Below are 19371 nucleotides of genomic sequence, written 5' to 3'. Positions count from 1 at the left end.
AGGGTAGGGATTGAAGAACAGGATTGTGCCCTGATTCTACACCTCTCTATCTCACTTTGCAGGGAACTGGTCAGAAACCTCTGGAGGAGCTCCTGCTTCCAAAAGCGCAAAGTTAGTGCTATGGGATCAGGTGGACAAAAGCGAGCAAGATGAGATTGAAAGGCACAGGATCTCTTGGAGAGGGTGTAGAGTGAACAAGTCCTTGTGAAAGTGAAATGGCCGTTCATTTGAATGCAAATGCTATGTAAAAGCCTAAAGCCCCTTGACGTCAGCCCAGCAATTGGGGGCCCATCTATACAAGCTACCAGTCACCTGGAAACCGTCAGGGTAGGAAACGCCTATGGAGTAGTCGGCGGGGCGTGCAGCACAGCTAAACTTCTGGTTCCCTACTGCTTCTCAAAGTCGGGTTGGGACCTTATAGGGACTTCAGGATGCCTTAGGGAGCTCCTTTCTCATATCCAAGCCACTATGTACAGAAGCTGCCTTTTGGAAAAAGAAGCGGACATGTACTCGAGCACTCTCAGGAGCCCCGCAGGAGATGGCACCGCCGGGGCTGGTGCCACTGGGGATGGTGGGAGTCCTCTGCCAGCCTCCAACTTCGCAGCAGCCCCTTCTTATGCGCACTACATGGGATATCCACATATGCCCGGTATGGACACTCACGGGCCACCGCTGGGAGCCTGGGGGTCACCCTATAGTCCCCCTCGTGAAGACTGGAGCGTGTACCCCGGGCCATCCAGTACTATGGGTACGGTCCCCATGAACGACATGAGCTCGAGCCCCGCCGCTTTCAGCTCACCGGAATATAGCAACCTGGGCCCCGCAGGGAGTGGAAACAGCGGTAGCAGCCTGCCAACACCAGCCGGAGGATCACTGTTCCCCATCGACGCCGGCATCGCAGACGAGAGTTCTAGCAGAAGCCGTCACAGCCCCTATGCATGGATGCGCAAGACAGTGCAGGTGACTGGTGAGTAACCGATACCAATGCTCTGATCCTTTCTTCCTTTGCTTCTTCTTTACTTCTCTTGGCCTTCTGGTCCTCCTACTTCTCAGACTTCTCTCCGGACAGCTTAGCTAAGGAGACCACTACGTGGCTTACTGCCCAGGGCCCCAGACCACAAGTGACCTCCCTCGCTTGTGCCTCTGCTCAAAAACAGAGTGTAGTGCTTGGAACTAAGCTGACAGTAGAGGACTTTTTCATCATTTTCTGATCAGCCAAAGGAGCAACCATGGTAACGATGAACATACTGAGCCACAAAGATCAAGATCCAACCCTACCGTTGCCCAGATAGGAAAACATTTTCACGGGGAAGGTAGGTGGGTGAATGAGGAGAGGACAACTACGTTTCTCTGTGCTCAGTCACTGCTGTTTGCCTGTTTCATTTCAAAGCCTTCTTTATCTGAGCAGGTCGGCTTCTCCCCCAGATCTGGTGATGGTCAACTTAGATTCAGTGCTTGATTGGCAATAGGAGGTCCAGTTTAGCCACAAAGGCCCTGATGGCAAAATGGCCTCCTCACCATGAACTCTCAAGGAAATTCCAGTTTCCTTTGCCCAAGCTGGCAGGAGCCAGCTGAATTCAAACCAAATGCCTTGGTACAACTTTCCTTCCACCGATGGAAAGCTACAGCACACCACTGGGACATAATAAGCTGCTCAACCCTTAACATCTCTGGGGTGTGCACCAGTATCAGCCCCAGCATCAATAAAGTTAAAGGGATTAAGCCCTTCTAACAGTACAGGCAGGCATTTCGAGGTGCAGGGACTGGATACAGGCTTGTCAGGACACATAGGAAAGCCCAGAGATCTCAGCCTAATGCCAACTCACACTCCTACCAGCAAGCTACTGGTTGGTGGCTACAGGGAGGAGGGTGTGCACAGGGGTGTGGGGTGTGTGTGGGGGGGTATTCTGCATACTCTGCTTTAATCTTGGACAGGGGCTGGAGGAGGGAGGTGGGGAGATGTTTGTTTTCAGCTATAGTTGTGCTTTTATCACATTCTTATTATTCCAACTCATCAATCCCTTTCATTAGAGAAAATTAGTAAAATTCAGCTAACACTTTCATCCCTCTGGGGAAGAAATGACATTCCAATAGCATTTGCCCATAATGATTATGCTTCTGCTCACAATTCTGCACTTTTTCTCTGCTTAAAAATAGCAAAAGCAAGAGGTTGGGTAGGGGACCAAATTTTATCATTGAGAGTACTCAGCCTGGAGGAGGCAGTTCCAATTGATCAGGACACTACTAGGGTAGCAATCCCAAATTAAGAATAGAGCTTGAATACTTAGCTCTAAAGTGTTTGTAAGTAAGTCTGCATATTGCTTTTTGAAATAAGAGTGAGTCGGTGGGCTAAAAAGAACAGAAAGTAAGCTTAGGGTGGGGCACTGTCAGGGCTGTTATTATATCTAATCTTAGGGTTGTAATTAACACCTATTCACTAAGACCTAACCATCAGCAAAAGACACAAAAGCCAGAAAAGTGGCTGCTCCAGTTTAGGATTATGCTTTGAAATACTTTAAAAGAGGAAAGTCACTAGTATGTTGTTTGGAAGACAAAACAATGGGAAGAAAAGAACAAGATAAAATAATTATCTTGAATCATGAATTTTCTGTTTAAAAGAGAAAATATGATGGGTTTCTCTGCTTAATAGTCTTCATTTGCATTTGTCAGAGTCTCTCTTTTGTATAATTCTGGTGCCAGGAAAAGTTTAGAAAGGGACTCTAAATTACTCTATGGAGTCTTCATCATTAGCTCAGTCTTCAAACCTTGCCGTACAATACCCTCTTCACAAGATTTTCTCTCCAACTTTTATGAGAAATTCTAAATCGAATGATTTTAGAACCTCACTAACTTGTGGCAGCCTATCCTATAGATTAGGCTTTATTAAATTCAGTCACAATTTCATTTTAATGTCTTATAAAAATACCCCTTTGTAATATTCTTGCAGCCTAAGTACATATTTAGCAGTGATTTAAGAATATGATGAAAAGTATGGACCCTTTTCCAGAAAAATGCACATGTACACACTTCATTTTTTCCACCAGATTTTTAAAATTTTTATCTATTTTTTGGTCTTGCCAAGCAGCATGCAAGATCTTAGTTCCCTGACCAAGGACCAATCCCATGCTTTCTGCAGTGGAAACACAGAGTCTTAACCACTGGACTGCCAGGGAAGTCCCACATATGTCATTTATTTGAATAATTTTGGGAGACTCATGGATCCACTGAAATCCCTTCCATAGATCTCAGGTTATGAACTGATAACCTGAGAAAAAATTAAACTGATTACCTGTCTGTATCACTCCAAACCAAAAGGTACCCATTTGTATGCTTAGTACATAATGAGTGTTAAACAAATATCTGTTAAGTGAATAAGTCAGATCCTCCTAAATTTTATACTTCGCTCTGTAGTATTATAGGACATTTGACTTACGGCTGAGAACAAAACAGATGATCTACAAAATGGAAGTAACCCCTCCTTGATTATGGTAGTCAAATTAAAGCTCTTTGTATTATTTAAGAATGTTTTAACTAGCCTTAAGTTAAACAAAAGTACACATATTAGGGGACAATTGGAAAACATTTCATAGTGATTATCATGGCATTTGATTTTTGAATGACAGAAAGGGGACTGACATACAGAATAAATGACTGTCCACTAAGTGATTTGATTTAAAAGTGAGATTATTTTTTTTCCACTTTGTTCCCTAAGTAGTCTGTTTGAAAATATACCTTGTTTTAAAAATTATGTGAAAAGGAACCTGATAGAGATATTCCATGAAAAGTTCATCATTTTAATATTTTAAACATTGTCAGTTTAAAAGTTCAGTATTTTCATATTTAAAACATTGACAGCACTACTCTAAGAATTTTTTCATTTTGTTTTTATTTTACCCAGAGTTATAGCCTTGTATGAGTATTGGAAAGGCAGTAACCCTAACAGGGCTAGAGAGGGGCTTTGTTTTTAGGCTTGGGAAAGAAGAGGAGAGAAGGAAGTGACTTTGAATAATTCTGATTAACCCACCGGACAAAAGACAGAAAACCAAAGAAGTTAAAAGGCTTTCTTCAGTTAGGACATTTCAGAAAATGAATTACTTAGTAATTCCTAATATCATTATCTTTCTTGGTTTTGACCATTTTAATTGGACAGTTTTTATAAGTGAATTTATATGCAATTTTTAACTAAAAGCAGCAAAAGATTACCATCGCATGGAAAGTCATTATGATGGTGTTAATTACACTCTGTTCCCTATGGAAAGGGATTGCTGTGAATCATCTTTACCCTCGCTGTCACCATCATCATAATCCTTAGGTTTGGAGAGTGCTTTTCTGCCTGTCACAGTCAGTCTGCACTGTCACAGCCAGTCTCTCAAATGAGCACATTTAGGTGATGATAAGTCATCATATATAATGACATTTGTTTGCAAACCCTGTGGGGATCCTGTCTCCTTATTGGAACTACAGAAGTTTGTCAAAGTCTTTGGTCAGGGCAAGTAATGAAATCCCACCACAGAGCTTTGAAGCAGCCCTGTAGATTAACTACAATAGTGCTGGAGAAGGGGAATCCCTCACCCTCGGCACTGTCATAGTCTCTGGGAGAAGAGAATGGCTTGAACAATAAAAGCTACTGCTTTTAGCACTTTGTCAGTGTTTTAGTATGGAAATATGGTTCTATGCTCCACTAGAAAATGTCCAAAACCCAGTCAATCAGATTTCATCATTTAAGGGAAGAGACAATGGAGTAAGTGGAAAGAAAATAGCTTGGGAGGAGGGACACAAGAGGAGCACCAGGAAATGAGAATTCACTTCTCTTCATTAAACGTGCAGTCAGTATTTCCAACTAATCTAGTCTTCTTGAGGTCTGAGGTCTTATCCGTAAGATTGGGGCAACAGACTCTTTTTTTAACACTTTGCATGGCTTTGATATGCAGCCTGGCTCTTCCTCATCCCTCCTTTCTTTAGGGGTTATATTGCCGGAAAGGGTGAGGATTTTCATGGCAAATAAAGAGGCCTGGTATTGACTTTATTGTCCTCAGAAGAAACTGCAAGAGGGGAATTTATGACCAATGGGGGTGGGAAAGAATTGCAACCTTCCAGAATTCTTGAAGTCTGCTTATATTTACTGATTATCAAAGAGTTGAAAACAGACACACACACATTAAATTGTAACTTCTGCCTCAAGTTAGAGTTTAAACACTCAGTCACTTTGGTATTAGGAATGGTTTTAGGGCACATCTCTTCAAAGATATACTTTGATTCCAAGATTTGAGGTTCTAGAAATAAATTAAACCTCAATGTTTTCATTGTGGCCTCAAATATACATTCTGCCTTTGTAACATACCAAATGCCAGAACTTTGGTTTCCTAGATTCAGAAACGCAGTTGAAGTTTGTTTTTTGTATCTGTGAGTCTGTTTCTGCTTTGCATATACATTCATTTGTATTATATTTTAGATTCCACATATAAGTGATAGCATATAGTATTTGTCTTTCTCTGTCTGACATTTCACTGAGCGTAATGTTCTCTTGGTCTTTCCAGGTTGTTGCAAATGAACCTAACACAATATTGTGAATCAACTATACTTCAATTTAAAAAATTGATATAAAAAAATCCCATGAAAAACAAGCAAAGAGAAAACCAGCTCATTGTTTGGGCCTTTGAGATAGATTAACTGACTGGAGCTCATCATTTTCCATTTTCAAGAAGGAAAGTTTTGTTTAGTTCTCTAGTCCATGAGTTAATCCTAAAACATATCTCTCATCTAGAATTTGTTTCTACATTCACGTCCCCCCTTTTTTTTCTTTCCTGGAGATGAAAGGGTGTCTGACATTTGTTTAGGGCTTGTAAATTCCAAACCAATTGGCTGGTGTTCCTGAATGTAAAGAGGGTTCAAGATGGGATCTGATGCTATGTAGCTCCTTTGTTAAGCTTGTGCTGCATCTTAACACCTCAATGGAGTTTAGGGAAACACTTTAAAGAAACCTTTGTCTTACAGATTGCTCCCCAAAACTTCACATCAAAAACAAGCAGGGAAGATCAGAAGGGATTTGCCAAAAGCTATAGAGAAAAGGAGGAAGATCCTGGAGGGGGTTAGAAAAATTGAAAAGAAAAAGAAACTTCCTAATCACCTTTGGAAAATTTAAAAGGAGGAATAAAACTCTATTTGAAGGAAGGCATGAGAAATTAGTTAAACGTTGTAACACAAAGCAAATGTTTGGATATCCTTTCAAAGAGTACTAGAACACCCATTTTATTCTGGTAAAGTCAACGCCCCCTACTTCCCCCTCTCATTTTCCATTAGGAAATAAAAATTTGTTTAAAACTCCCCCCAAAAATCCCTGGAGAAGGAAATGGCAACCCACTTCAATATTCTTGCCCGGGAAATCCCATGGACAAAGGAGCCTGGAGGGCTACAGTCCATGGGGTTGCAAGAGTTAGATACAACTGAGTGACTAAACAACATCAACAACAACAAAACTAAACTATTTTTTCTAATAGGTGAAAAGAAAGTGAAAGTGAAGTAGCTCAGCCATGTCTAACTGTAGTCTTCCAGGCTCCTCCATCAATGGGATTCTCCAGGCAAGAGTACTGGAGTGGGTTGCCATGTCCTTCTCCAGGGGATCTTCCTGACCCAGGGATTGAACCTAGGTCTCCCACATTGCAGGCAGATGCTTTACAGTCTGAGCCACCAGGGAAGCCCATAGAGCTATTGTAGAACAGAATTCAAGTGACAATATATGTTTTCTTTTAAAATGACTATCCAAATGAAATTCTCTCTAGAATGTGCATGTAATAAGAATGTCAGTATCACAAAACAGTTTGCTGCATTTGGGCCATTCTTGTGCTGCCCAGCATATTTAAACTAGGAATAACATTTGGCACACTGGACTTGGAGTCAGAGGTATGTGTTTGGGTCCCCATTCCTAAGCCCACTAGCACAAAGTCACTTACCTACACTGAGCCTTGGTTTCCTTATCTATACAATGGGATTAAGACACATTGTGCATAAGTTGAAAGGGTAGGTGAGAGAGAGGTTCAATAGGAGACAACATAAAAGAACCGTATACAATATAAATGGAAGTGCATGTATAATGGATCGTGCTACTATTGCCAATACTGTTCTCATATGTGAGTGGGAAGGGAATGAAAATCATGGCTAAAGTGTTTGCTTTAAAATGCTTTGGTGTAACAGTATGTCGGTGGTGCTGTGATGGGTGTGTTGAATGTGTGTGTGTGTGTGTGTGTGTGTGTGTGTGTGTGTGTGTAAAATAGCCACAGATGACAAAGTACTTAGTGAAGAAATGGACTTATGACATATTTGGTGCAAAAAATGTACTTGTTTTATATTTGAAAGTAATAGCTAAGGGTAGGAACAGTGGCTCTGATTCCTCCAACCAAAATAATCTCCAAAGAAAAAAAATATGATTAAATACACTCCTTTCTCCCCTAACAGGGAAAACCAGGACAAAAGAAAAGTACCGTGTAGTTTACACAGATCATCAAAGGTTGGAGCTGGAGAAAGAATTCCACTGCAATAGATATATCACCATTCGGAGAAAATCAGAGCTTGCAGTCAACTTGGGCCTTTCTGAGAGACAGGTACACCCAAAGTACATTTAACGTTTTTCATATAAGCATTTCAATAGGCTAAGATTTTAAGGACATCTGTAAGCAGGAGGGAAGCAAAAGAAGACTAAGCCATTCTCCAAGCTTTCCTAAAGCCCATATGTTTCCTATGGAACCTCCTAGTGTGGTGGGCACTATATAGGTGTGGAAACAAGGGTGGGGACATAGTGGATGGAGAAGGATTAAAATCACCATACAGTTGGTCAGCCAAGTCAAAACCTTGATATAATTTCCCAAGTAGTTATAATCTATGTGTGAAGTTGAAATCTGTCAATCATGGCAATTATCTGGCTTATATCAGTCAAACTGTAACAGTAAATGAACACCAATGCTCATACCTGAACCAAGTTTTTCTATTATTCAGGCTAGGAGATTTAATTTTCTGTGGTCTATGTAATCAATCCTATGATTCCTGCCTCAGATTTAGTTTACTGTGGATACTCAGTGAAAATTAAATCTTGGCAAGAATCAGTGGTTTCCACTCACCCAGATTTTGACATGACATAACTACTGGATGTTCTTTTTTTTTCCACTAAGGTCTAAGAGTAATCCTGGATATCATAGAATTCTAGAACTGTAAAGTCCATTAATGTCTTATCCCAAGTAATCTACATTTCAACCATTTATAAAGGCACACAGCAAGAGATATCGTACTTCCTCACCCTTGTTCACCCAGTTCTGTTTCATTAACCTTACTTTAAAAAAAAAAATTACATGGCATGTAGGATCTTAGTTCTCAGACCAAGGGTCAAACCTGTGCCCCATGCATTGGAAGTGCAGAGTCTTAACCTCTGGACTGCCAGGGAAGTCCTTAACCTTAGTCTTTTAATGACAGATCATAATCACCTTTGCTCTTTAAATCCCTCCCTTTTCATCACCGTGCCTCAGAATCTGCCATTTTATCATTATTTATTTTTACCTGTGCAACAAAGATGGTGAGTGAGGTATAAGGTAAAGACTACTGCATTCAGAGTCTGAGGCCCTGGGCTTGATTTCAATTTCATCTCATGAAAAATATTTTCCCTCTCCAAGTCTCAGATTTTTTAAAAACCTCTTGTCAAATGGGCATACTTCACAAGGTCATTGTGAGGCTCAAGTGATGCATGTGAAAGGGCTTTGTAAATATTAATACTAAAGCCCCGGAACAATATCAGCAATGACTTTGAAAAATGCATTCAGTATGTTGACCCATTAAATCCAAAGCATTTTTTGTTTCAGGTGAAAATCTGGTTTCAAAATCGCAGAGCCAAGGAGAGAAAGATGATCAAAAAGAAAATATCCCAGTTTGAGAACAGTGGAGGCTCAGTGCAAAGTGACTCTGGCTCCATCAGCCCTGGGGAACTACCTAATATTTTTTTCACCACCCCATCTGCTGTCCGTGGATTTCAGCCCATCGAGATTCAGCAGGTCATAGTCTCTGAATGAAATCTGAATGAAAGAAAGGCAAAGAGAAATGGAAAATGCCCTTCCTTTAGCCTTGTCTTTTCGGTCTCTTAAGATATCAGCAGGGGAGTTGCAACATTAGGTAATAATTCCTTGTAAAACAGTATTCAGAATAAGTGGATGCACCATGGATTGAAGATAATTCAAGAATCACTTACTGTTAGGAACTATACCTAGAAAACTCCTGTGTGTGATGCTATGTCAGTCACTCAGGGAACTTGGTGGTAAGCTGTATAATTGAAAGCTACAGTCACAAGCCCTTGAAACTCTATTCACAATTTTAGAAATTTGCTTGTAATAGACCATAAAAAACAGTTCTGCCAGGATGCACATGTGCATATGTATACTTGTGTTCATCATTTGATGCTGAGTGTGTCCTTTGACGCTCTTTTTGGGCTGGGGAGAAGGTAAGCAGAAAGGTATCTATCTCTAGCTACCTTTTCAAGTGTCTGATTCAAAAGCTAACAGAATTTTCATAACAAGACAAAGGTTTATTAAAACATCAGGAGGTGATTTTGAATCTGCTGTCACTTGTTATTAAAAATAATAAATATTAAAAGGTTTTGTCCCTTGCTCATACTTGTCTAGCATCAGTTATCTCAGAACTTCCAATCTGCAGTGTCAATTTCAAATCCTGCCAAAACAATGAAATCAGACTAGAACAACACAGTCAGCTTGGTTGAGTCATTAGAAAAGGCAGCTCTCCAACACTCAAAGTAAACTCTTCCCCTATTCTGCCTCTCTATTCCATTTACTGTTAGAATGTGAAACAGCAGTGAGATTGAACATTGAGTACAAGGATAGTATATGTTCTATAGTTTCTCTCATTGCTATCATCTCTAGTCTGTTCCATTTTACCTACCTATCATGTCAATGCAATGTGGTCCAAGAAGCTGCAGTTTACAGGTTACAAACACATGACTTAGGCTATAGTGAGCAGAGTCGTCTGGAGTTTGTTGGTCCAGTTTATTGTTTGCATATCCAAGTGGTCAGAAGCTGAACTCTGAATCATTTTAAATTGAGGTGGTTTAAAAGAAAATGTGATTAAAATAGAAAATCAGAGCACAACTTTCCTTTTCAAAAACCATCTTTGGGTTTGGAGTGAGAAGTTTATCCTCCCCATCGTTATGAAAATCTCAGAAAGAGGGTGCCACTTCATTGCCTGCAATAAATATGGGCCAGACAAAAGGTCATCTAAATTGCTGATCACAGACAATCAGCATTAAAATAAGTCCTTCCAATCTAATAAAGGGAAGGTGGGAATCACAAAGGTGAAGAAGCTAACTTCTGAGTGTATTTGTCTATTTACACCAGAAGTTAGCTTCCTCACCCATAATATCCCCCAACAAATGTATACCTTTGGCAATAGCAGTTGGATTCCCCCAAGGATTGTTCTTTCCTGCTGTAAACTTTTTGTTCCACAAGGAAGAAATATTTCTCTATTTTTATAGATTTTAATTTTATAGAACCTATTAGCAAAGCCACAATATAAAGCTTTTTTTCTTAGTAGTACATTGCAGCCACTTCCTCTAAGAAGACATGTTGATTCTTTCTCTGAAACCTGAGAAAAATATATACCTGCTTCTTTTATGGTTATATTATGGTGGTGTGGAGAAGGAGGCAACAGAGGATGAGATGGTTGGATAGCATCACCAATTCAATGGACATGAACTTGGGCAAACTCCAAGAGATGGTGAGAGATGGGAAAGCCTGGCATGTTGCACTCCATGGGGTCACAAAGAATCAGACACAATTTGGCGACTGAACAACAACAATGGTGGTATGTGCTGGAGGTATATAGACAAAAAGTTAAACACAAAAAAGTAGGTTTCAATAAAGAATTTTTTCTGGTGTTGGGGGGTGAGATTCAGAAATGAAAACATGCCAAATGACTGACAGTGTTCAGCTAGGGTAGCAGGATTACGCAGATTTTCTTCTTTTCATTGCATTTCAAATGTATGCTGTTTTGTAATAGAAGTTTCCTTAAGAAACATGCTTTCTCCTCAGATCTTTAGTTGATCTTCAAGTAATTTGCAACTTTAGTGTCTACTTATAATTTATAGAAGAGTTTCAACCTCCTAGTTCCTTACTTAAGGAAGGCCTTTGATCTAGTCTTAGAGTTGTTCATGTACAGCTACAAAGATAAGTCTTTGGGAGGGTCTGACTTCTTTTCAAAGGAGAAATGAAGCAAGACGCAAGGGATGTTTTCTACTCTTGCTTTAGATCCAGAGAATCTAGCTGTTTTCTTCAGTTGGAACATTTCAACATTATCAAACAAAGCCAAGAAGGGCAGGAGGAGCTAGCAAGGGAGTTGGGTGGTAGGAGGAAGGGGTATATTATAACAGGATATGAGGAACATTTGGGGGGGTAGCAGACATGTTTATTCGGAGAAGGCGATGGCACCCCACTCCAGTACTCTTGCCTAGAAAATCCCATGGATGGAGGAGCCTGGTAGGCTGCAGTCCATGGGGTTGCGAGGAGTCCGACATGACTGAGCGACTTCAATTTCACTTTTCACTTTCATGCATTGGTGAAGGAAAATGGCAACCCCCTCCAGTGTTCTTGCCTGGAGAATCCCAGGAACAGGGGAGCCTGGTGGGCTGCTGTCTGTGGGGTCGCACAGAGTCAGACACGACTGAAGCGACTTAGCAGCAGCAGCAGCACCAGCAGACATGTTTATTATCTTAATTCTGGTGATGGTTTCATGAGTTTATACATATATCAAAAAATCAACTTTTATACTTCAAATATATGCAATTTCTTGTATGTCAGCTATACCTTAAGAAAGGGGCAAGCAAATGTAACAATGTGTTTCCAACTGTAATAATAATACAGCAGGGAGGTACTCACTAGAGGAGTTAGTCTATGGAGATAGTCACCTTAGATAACTTAGATTCAGTCCCCAGGTAGGATCACTTCCTTGTATACTCATGTCTGAGTGTGCTGTTGAGGAAGGACACCAATAATTCATCATTGATGATTCATTCATAAAATGATGGTGGGTTTGGAGGGTAGGGAGAGACCAAGATATGTTGGCATTGAGGCTTGAAGTATGAGTGTCAATGCAAAGCAAAGAAGTCCCCGCTGTGTTCTTCCAGAACCAGTACTGTGAGTTGGAAGTAAAAGTAGCTATTCACATCTAATAGAAAGAGAAGCACTTGTCAGAGGTGGGATCAAGATGGCAGACTAGAAAGACCCTGAGCCCACCTCCCCCCACGAACACATCAAAAGTACAACTACATAAAGAGCAACTCTCACTGAGAATGACCTAAAGATTAGAAGAATGGCTCTCCTACAACCAAGGCTGTAAAGAAAGATCCACACACAGTTTGGTAGGGAGGCAGGAGAAGTGATCAAGTCAGGGCCTACATTCCTAGTGGGTGACCCAGCAGGCTCAGGGATCCTCCTTAGGGAGCAAGGGGTTTAAGCCACATATTAGGCACCCCAGCCATAAGGTCCAACATTCAGAAATCAAGCTCCCTTATATGATTCGAAAATCAGTGGAGCATAACGGAGAGATGTAAGAAACCAAGCCTTCACTCTTGAAGAGCTCACACACAGACTTGTTGGCTTCCAGTCGCAGAATGGATGTTGCAGATTGAAAAAATGAATGGTGCTCTGGCCAACCTGCCAAGACTGCCACAGCATGCCCCACAGCCTGTACCAGGCTACCACTCCAGCTCCTCTTGCTTTAGAACTGCTCCCTACTAAGATGGAGGCCACTATTGCCAATGCACATGTTCTCATTGCGGAAGGGACAGAGACAGCTTGGGCCACAGTCTTACCCTTAGCCAGGGGGTAGATTGCCTTTGCCAGTGTGTACATACACCAGGGAAGGAGCAGAGCCTGCTCAATAGTGTGGCTCCAACTCCTCTGGCCCCAACTCTGCCTTTCACAATGATACACACACGAGGGAAAAAATGAAACCAGCTCAGAAGTGCAGCCCCAAGACCTCAGGCCCCAGCCACAATTCCAATAGGGCAGCAACTACTATTGTGCTTAGGAGAATCCCCAATTCACACTTGGCTCTGTCTCTAGTACCTCTGATTCCAGCCCAATCTCCAGCCCAGTGTACCCAGAGAGAATATGTAACTCATGAACACTTCAAATCCAGCACTCCCAACAAGCCACTAGGCATATGCAGACTGCACAGTGATGCCTTCACACAAGGACATGGCTTCAAGATCAGAATAGGTAACCATCTCCCCTAATTTCATAGAAACACAGAAAGTTAAACAAAATGAGAAAATAGAGAAATAGGTTTCAAATGAAAGAACAAGATAAAGTCTCAGGAAAAAACCCTAATGTAACAGAGAAAATTAATTTACCTGAAAAAGAATTCCAAGTAGTAGTAATAAAAACATTAAATGAACTGAGGAAAAAAATAGGTGAACAGAAACAGAACTTTAACAAAGAATTAGAAAATACAAAAAAGAACCAATGAATGCAGAAAAATACAACTGAAAAGAAAAATATACTAGAAGGTATTAACAGCAGATTAGGTGATACAGAAGAAATATAAACTATCCAAAAGATGTAAAAGTGGAAATCACCCAATCAGAATAGCAAAAAAGAAAAACAAAAGAATGAGGATAATTTAAAGGATCTCTAGTACAGCATACTAGCATTCATATTATAAGGGTACCAGAAGGAGAAGAGAGCAAAAGGGGCAGGAAATGCATTTTATGAAATTATGACTGAAAAATTCCTGAAGAAAAAAATAGAAATCTGATTATAAGAAACATAGAAAGTCCCACAAAATGAACCCAAACAGACCCACACAATATATGTCCAAATTAAAATGGCAAAAGTTTTTTTTTTTAAGGCATCATATACAAGGGAACCTTCATAAAACTATTAGCTGATTTTTCTGCAGGAGGTTTGCAGGCAAGAAGGGAGTGCCATGATATATTTAAAGTGCTGAAAGAGAAAAACCTATGAACTAGAATACTCTATCTAGCAGAGTTATCATTCAGAATTTAAAGAGATAAAGAGCTTCTCAGAGAAGCAAAAATTAAAAGCACTCATCAATACTAAACCAATCTTACAAGAAATGTTAAAGGGTTTTCTTTAAATGAAAAAGAGAAAGCTACAACAAGAAATAAGAAGTTACAGGAAAGGAAAAATTCAACAGATAAAAGCAAATATGCAGTAAATACAGTGGATCAATTACCTAAATAAACCAGGACAATGGCTAAAATACAAAAATTATAAAATCAAATGTAACTACAATAAATAGTTAAGGAACAGATATGGATTTTTAAAATACGACAACAAAAACACAAAACATGAAGGAAGGCAGTAAAAGATGTAGATTTCTTTAGAATACATTTGAACTTAAATGAAAGTGAAAGTGAAGTAGCTCAGTCGTGTCCAACTCTTTGTGACCCTGTGGACTGTAGTCCACCAGGCTCCTCCATCCATGGGATTCTCCAGGCAAGAGTACTGGAGTGGATTGCCATGTCCATCTCCAGGCGATCTTCCTGACCCAGGGATTGAACCCAGGTCTCCCGCATTGCGGGCAGATGCTTTACTGTCTGAGCCACCAGGGAGTAAATATACTTACAGGTCAACTATATGAAATACATGATAGCAAAAAATAAACAACCTACATTAGAAACACCAAAATCAGCAAGAAAGGAATCCAAACATAACAGTAAAGAGAAGCATTAGCTTCCAGTTCAAGATGGTGGTGCTCGTCTCCCCCTGAAACAGCACCAAAAGTGCAACTATCAGCTGAGCAACAGTCCACAGGAGGATGCTGGAACTCACCAGAAAAAAGATACCCCACATCCGAAGACAAAGAAGGAGGCACAGCAAGATGGTAGGAGGGGCACAATCATGATAAAATGAAATCTCATATCCACTGGGTGGGTGACTCAAAAACTGGAGAACAATAAGACCAAAGAAATTCTCCCACTGTTGTGAAGGTTCTGAAGACCACTTCAGGCTTCCCAGCCTGGGATCTAACAAAGGGACTGGGAATCCCCAGGGAATCTGACCTTGAAGGCCAGAGGGGTTTGATTATAGGACTTCCACAGGGCTGGGGAAAACAGAGACTTCAGTCTTGGAGGGCACAAACAAAATTTTGCACACACCAGACCCAGAAGGAAGGAGCAGTGACCCCACAGGAGATTGAATCAAAATTACCTGCTAGTGTTAGAGGGTCTCCTATGGAGGCGTGGTTCTGCAGGGGCTCGCCACAGGCACAGGGGCACTGGCAGCAGCAGTCCAGGAAGATCCCCCTTCATGTAAGTCATCTTGTAGGTCACTGTTTACCCTACCACAGAGCCAGTAGACCACAGGGCTAGGTTGCCTCAGGCTAAGCAACTACCAGAGAGGGAATGTAAACTCACCCATCAGCAGATAATTTACTGAGCAAGGCCCTGCCCACCAGAGCAAGACCCAGTTTTTCCCACAGCCAGTCCCTCCTATCTGTAAGCTTACACAAGCCTTGTAGCCTCCTCCATCAGAGGGCAGACTAAAGAAGCAAAAGAACCACAGTCCCACAGCACCTAAACAAAAACACAAACAAAAAACCACATGACAGAAAGTTAATTAGGATGAAAAGCAAAAAGTTATGTCCCAGATGAAAGGACAAAGTAAAACTCCAGAAAAACAAATAAATGAAGTAGAGATAGGCAACCTCCCAGAAAAATAATTCAGAATAATGATAGTGAGGATGATGTGGGATCTCAGGAAAACAATGGAGAGATGCAAAAAAATGTTTACCAGAGACCTAGAAGAACTAAAGAACAGAGATGAATAATACACTAGAGGGAATCAATAGCAGAATAATTGAGGCAAAAGGATGGGTAAATGACCTGGAGGACAGAATGATGGAAATCACTGTTGCAGAACAGAATATAGAAAAACAAATGAAAAGAAATGAAGACAGCCTAAGAGACCTCTGGGACAACATTAAACGCACCAACATTTTCATTATAGGGTTTCCAGAAGGAGAAGAGAAAGAGAAAGGACCTGAGAAAATATTTGAAGAAATAATAGCTGAAAACATCCTTAACATGGGAAAGGAAATAGTCAACCAAGTCCAGGAAGCACAGAGAGTCCCAGGCAAGATAAACCCAAGGAGGTTGAGACACACAGTAATCAAACTGACAAAAATTAAAGACAAAGATAAAATACTAAAAGCAACAAGGAAAAAAACGACAAATAGCATATAAGGGAATTCCCATCAGGCTATCAGCTGATTTCTCAACAGAAACTCTACAAGCCAGAAGGGAATGGCACTATGCATTTAAAGTGGTGGAAGGGAAAAAACTATGACCAAGAATACTCTACACAGCAAGACTCTCCTTTTGATGGAGAAATGAAAAGCTTCCAGCCAAGCAAAAGTTAAGAGAATTCAGCACTATCAAACTAGCTTTACAACAAATGCCAGAGGAACTTCTCTAGGTAGGAGACACAAGAGAAGGAAAAGAGCTACACAAAATAAATCCAAAACAATTAAGAAAACAGTAATAGGATCATATATATCGATAATTACCTTAAGTGTAAATGGATTAAGTGTGCCAACCAAAAGACACAGACTGGCTGGGCAGATGAAAACATATACATATATGCATTTACACTTACCACATCACTCTGCTTGACCCCCCCCCCCAACACACACACACAAATTGCATGCAGTTATTTATATTGTTAGGTTAGTCATGTTCCCATTGTGGCTTGGAATTACAATTATCTTTCATTTTTTGTCTGGCTATTGATTGTGAAAACTAATAAACATCTTTTACTATTGTGATTATGGAACTGTTAATCTCTTAATAGACTTGCATCATGATTGGTCAACAGAAAAATAATAGAATTCTGTGTCACCAAAACTACAATTTAATAGAAAAACATATAATCACTTTTTAAAATCCATATGCCTATCAGAATTATCTTGGAATTTTTTGAAAAATACAAATACCTAGGTATTGCTATTCTTCTCCAGAGCTCCAGATATGTTTCTAATGAGCAGACATGTTTAAAAAAGATGGACTATATGATGATCTTTTAGTTTTATCTACTCTGTTTCACTTTTTCTATTTCATATTCAGTGCTGCCATTTCATTTAGTTTGTTTTCCAATTTCTCCATCTTTTCTCTTTTTTTATGTTCTTTCTCAACCCTTTATTGCAAGCATAGTAGAAAAGCTTTTGTATATATATATATATATATATATATATAATATGTATAATATGTATATTTTAGAAAACATGAAATTTGCCTAAGAAATTTATGATACTTTGATTCCACTTGTTTGACTTAGTACAAGAATAATAGATTTCTAATTTAAAATAGATATGCAACAAGAACGAAAATTTACTATATACCACAGGGCACTATAGTCAATATCTTGTAATAACCTACAATGGAAAATAATTTCAAAACTAGTATGTGTGTATATGTATAACAATCACCTTGCTGTGCACCTGAAACATTGGTTTTGTCATTCAGTCATGTCCAACTCTTTGCCACCCCATGGACTGTAGCCTACCAGACTTTTCAATCCGTGGGATTCTACAGGCAAGAATACTAGAGTGGATTGCCATTCCCTTTTGCAGAGGATCTTCCCAACTCAGGGATCGAAACCTGGACTCCTGCATTGCAGGCAGATTCTTTATCATTTGAGCTACAGGGAAGTCCTCCTGAAACATTGTATGCCAACTATTCTTCAATTATATATATATATATATATATATATATATATATATATATATATATAAAGAAAAAAAAAAGAAAAGAAAATCATCAAACCACAAAGAAAGAAAGTAAATGAAAAAGAACAGAAAACAAGTAACAAATTTGCAATAAGTATGTACCTATTAATAATCACTTTAAATATCAATGCTCCAATCAAAAATAGAGTGACTGAAAGTGAGGGCTAGAAAGAGATATTCCATGCAAATGGCAATGAAAAGAAAGCTGGGAGTAGCAAAGCTCACATCAAACAAAGTAGATTTTAAAATAAAATCTATAATAATAGACAAAGAAAAGAATTATATTATGATAGCAAGATTAATACAAGAAGAGGATATTATAATCATAACATATATATATATATCTAATACAGGAGAAACTAAATAAAGTAAATTTTAACAGGCATAAACAGAGAAATTGACAGCAATGTAATAATAGTAGGGGATTTTAACACTCCATTCACATCAATGAACAGTTCATCTAGACAGAAATCAATAAGGAAGCAGTAGCCTTAAATGACACATTAGATCACTTGCACTTAAAATATATCTACAGAACCTCCCACTTGAAACAGCAGAATACACATTCATTTTAAGTGAACATGGAATGGTCTCCTTCTCCAGGACAGGTCACATATTAGGACACAAAATAACTTTCAACAAATCTAAGAGGATTGAAATTATATCAAGCATCATTTCCAACCACAATGGTATGAGACTACAAAAAATTACAGGAGGAAATATGGGAAAACAAAAACATGTGTAGATTAAACAACATGGCCACTAAAAAAACAATGAAGAAATCAAAGAGGAAATTTAAAAGTATCTTGAGACAAATGACAATAAAAACATAACTTTCCAAAATTGATGGGACACAGCAAAAGCAGTACTAATAAGGAAGTTTATAGTGATACAGACCCATACCAAGAAACAAGAAATATCTCAAATAAACATGTAATCTACCATCTAAAGGATATAGAAAAACAAGAATAAGCAAAGTCCAAAGCCATCAGAAGGAAGGAAACAATAAATATGAGAGCAAAAATAAATACAATAAAGATAAAAAATAAAAAAATTAGAAAGATCAAAGAAATCAAGAGCTAGTTTTTTTAAAAGATAAAATTGATAAATTCTTAACTAGGCTTATTAAGGAAAATGTGAGAGGACCCAAATAAACAAAATTAGAAATGAAAGAGGGGAAATTACAGGAATACAAGCAATCACAAGAGAATATTACACACAGCTATATTCCAAAAAATTGGAAAACTGAGAAAAAAAAGGAAACATTCCTAGAAACATACAATTTTCCAAGACTGAATCAGGAAGACACAAAAAATATGAAGAGACCAATTGCTAATACTGAAGTTGAATCAGTAATCAACAAATAAAATCCAGGACCAGACAGCTTCACAGAAAATCTACCAAAAACATAGAGAACAGTAAATATAATTATTTTCAAACAATTTCCAAAAAACTGAAGATAAGAGAACACTCCCAAACTAATTTTATTAGGCCTCAGTTCAGTTCAGTCGCTCAGTGGTGTCCGACTCTTTGAGACCCCATGAATCGCAGCACGCCAGACCTCCCTGTCCATCACCA

The 19371-nt window shown here is 39.2% G+C and overlaps 1 protein-coding gene across 1 annotated transcript; it reads left to right on the top strand.

The window, feature by feature from the left end:
- The first annotated feature begins 468 nt into the window (after positions 1-468).
- Positions 469-9050, top strand: CDX4 (caudal type homeobox 4). Its single transcript, XM_068961912.1, has 3 exons — positions 469-967; positions 7453-7598; positions 8844-9050. The coding sequence occupies exons 1-3, from the start codon at positions 469-471 to the stop codon at positions 9048-9050; spliced, it is 852 nt and encodes a 283-aa protein (XP_068818013.1).
- Positions 9051-19371: the final 10321 nt, after the last annotated feature.

This window comes from Capricornis sumatraensis, chromosome X (assembly GCF_032405125.1).
Source record: "Capricornis sumatraensis isolate serow.1 chromosome X, serow.2, whole genome shotgun sequence".
NCBI lineage: Eukaryota > Metazoa > Chordata > Mammalia > Artiodactyla > Bovidae > Capricornis > Capricornis sumatraensis.
Note: the sequence above shows the minus strand (reverse complement) of the source record. Positions and strands in the feature narration are given on the sequence as shown.

Bases quoted from the DNA above. Each gene is read 5' to 3' on its own strand.
- CDX4 (XM_068961912.1), top strand. From the start codon at position 469: ATGTACAGAAGCTGCCTTTTGGAAAAAGAAGCGGACATGTACTCGAGC. The intron at 968-7,452 runs GTGAGTAACCGA...CTCCCCTAACAG, and splicing joins CAAGACAGTGCAGGTGACTG to GGAAAACCAGGACAAAAGAA. The intron at 7,599-8,843 runs GTACACCCAAAG...TTTTTGTTTCAG, and splicing joins TGGGCCTTTCTGAGAGACAG to GTGAAAATCTGGTTTCAAAA.